The sequence below is a fragment of the Lipotes vexillifer genome, unplaced genomic scaffold, assembly GCF_000442215.2.
Source record: "Lipotes vexillifer unplaced genomic scaffold, Lipotes_vexillifer_v1.1 scaffold1417, whole genome shotgun sequence".
Classification (NCBI taxonomy): domain Eukaryota; kingdom Metazoa; phylum Chordata; class Mammalia; order Artiodactyla; family Lipotidae; genus Lipotes; species Lipotes vexillifer.
This window is the reverse complement of record NW_006778171.1, coordinates 410,487-412,569: the sequence shown is the minus strand read 5'-3', so window position 1 is coordinate 412,569 and position 2,083 is coordinate 410,487. Positions and strand designations below refer to the sequence as shown.

Sequence of the window (2,083 nt, the reverse complement as noted above, 5' to 3'; positions counted from 1 at the left end):
CCCCGACGAGGGGCCGGAGACTCCGCAGGCCCCGGGGCCGGGAGCTGGGGCGGCGGGCAGGCTGCGGGTCCCGACGAGCCCCTGTCCGGGCTGCTCCGAAACGCCTGGGGAGAGGCAGGCGCCCCCTGGCCCTCGGGCATCATTGAGGGACCCGCACTGAGTCTAGTCCCGGGGGTAGCTGCGACCCGGGGCCCACCCGCTGCCCCTATCCCCTGCCCTAGCCCCGACGCCCTCTGCCAACCAGTCCGCTGTCCTGATCACCCTCGGACGCCTGATCTCCCGCCTTCTGCCCCCTACCCTCCTCGGTCAAGGTACGCACCCGATCCACTTACCACCTTCCCCCCCGCCCCCTGCCGACCCGGGCTGACCCGGGCTGACCCCGGCTTCTTCGCGCTCCCCAATTCGTACCGCCCACCTTCCCTCCCTCCTCAATGTCCGGGGCAACACTTCCGCCCACTCTGGACCCACGCGGGCCGCTCCCCGCGCCTGGTGCCTCGGCCTGGGGCCAGCCCTGCCCCGATGGCCGCGCGTCCTCCCGCTCCCCGACCCGCGCGCCCTGACCCGCCCGCTGTCCTCAGCTCTGTCCCCTGAGCCGCTGCCGGATGACAGGTGCCTCCCGCCGGCTCCCAGAGGTGGGATGGGGGGCAAGGTGTCGCCCTGAGCCGGCCCGAGGGTGTGGGCGCGGAGGCGTGGCCGCGGCGGAGCGTCGCGTCCGGGGCCTCGCCGGTGAGTGCGCTCCTCTGGTGACCCTGAGCGTCTCCGTAGCGGACCACGGAGGCCTAGGTGAGGCCGGACGAACGCGTCCGTGTGCGTCAGTGTCTGCCTGTCCTCGTCTCTGCGTATTTCTACGGTCTCTTTTCTCTGTTGCGTGTTGCTGTGTCTCTCTGGAGGTCAGTCTTTGGGTGTGTCTGGTTGGGTCGGGGAGGATGGGAGGGGGTGGCAGCTCCTGTCCCTAGATCTATGAATAGGGGGGCAGGGTGTCCTTTTCGTTTGTGTCTATGTTTGTCTGTCCGTCTGGTGTACCTGCCAGGAGGTGCCCAGATGCGGACAAGACAGGAGCCACTTCCCAAGAAAAGAGATCATCTCTCTCCCTCCTCCAAGGGAATGGGGAGTTACTTCTGGACTGAGCTGTGCTGGGGCTGGGGGCTGCCAGGAATCCTCCCTGGAGCCGGGGGAACCAGAGCGTCTCCCTCTGCTCCCCCAGGCCCCCCAAGCTGACCTGGTCCGCCAGAGTGCCCCTCTCAGGAGGTCTTAAGGGCTGGCGTGGCTGAGATCAGGGCTGGAGCAGGAAGCTGGGAGGGAGCCGCTGGGGGACGGAGCCCAGGAAAGGGCAGGCAGGGCTCACAGCGAGCTCCTTGTGCAGTAGCGTAGGGCTCAGCACTCAGGAGACACCCTTTCCCCCTTGGTTTAACATCCTGCTGTTGCCGTTCTGAAATTCTTAATTTTTGAACAGGGGGATCCACATTTTCATTTTTGCAGTGGATCCAGCAAATTATGTAGCTAGTTCTGATTGCCAGAGGGTCCTGACTGTGAGGGAGTCCTGGGCTGGGAGGGAGTCAACCTGAGGACTTGCCATCATTCACGTTTTCGCTTTGTTCATTCATTTACGTGGTCAACACTCATTCATACTACACTGAATCATTTCAGGCTCTGTTCTAGGTGCCAGGAATTCAGTTATGAAAGACTGCCCTCACGGAGCTGACGTTCTGGTGGAGACACACTCAGTGGATAACTATTTAACTCGCTGAGAAGCTATAGAGTATCAAACATGAGACTCAGCCCTGCCTTCTAGGAGCTCATGACCCAGGACTGCCTAGGGCAGGAGGGTTGGGCCAGTCCTAAGTCTGCCAAGAAGGGTGAGAGGTTCCTGGAGGAGGCACCACCTGTACAGTTGTTTTTGTGGGGTTTTTTTAACATCTTAATTGGAGTGTAATTGTTTTACAATGGTGTGTTAGTTTCTGCTTAATAACAAAGTGAATCAGCTATACATATACATATATCCCCATATCTCCTCCCTCTTGCGTCTCCCTCCCCCCCCCCCTATCCCCCCCCCTGTACCCTTTTTTTTTTTTTTGCGGTACGC

At 61.3% G+C, this 2,083-nt stretch overlaps 1 protein-coding gene across 1 annotated transcript in view; it reads right to left on the bottom strand.

Annotated features, from left to right (window-relative positions):
• OTOP1 (otopetrin 1) overlaps positions 1-140 on the bottom strand; it is a 51,138-nt gene extending 50,998 nt beyond the window's left edge. The window contains exon 1 of the mRNA XM_007451506.1: positions 13-140. Within this exon, the coding sequence (XP_007451568.1) occupies positions 13-140 (128 nt within the window). The remainder of the gene's footprint in view (positions 1-12) is intronic.
• Positions 141-2,083: the final 1,943 nt, after the last annotated feature.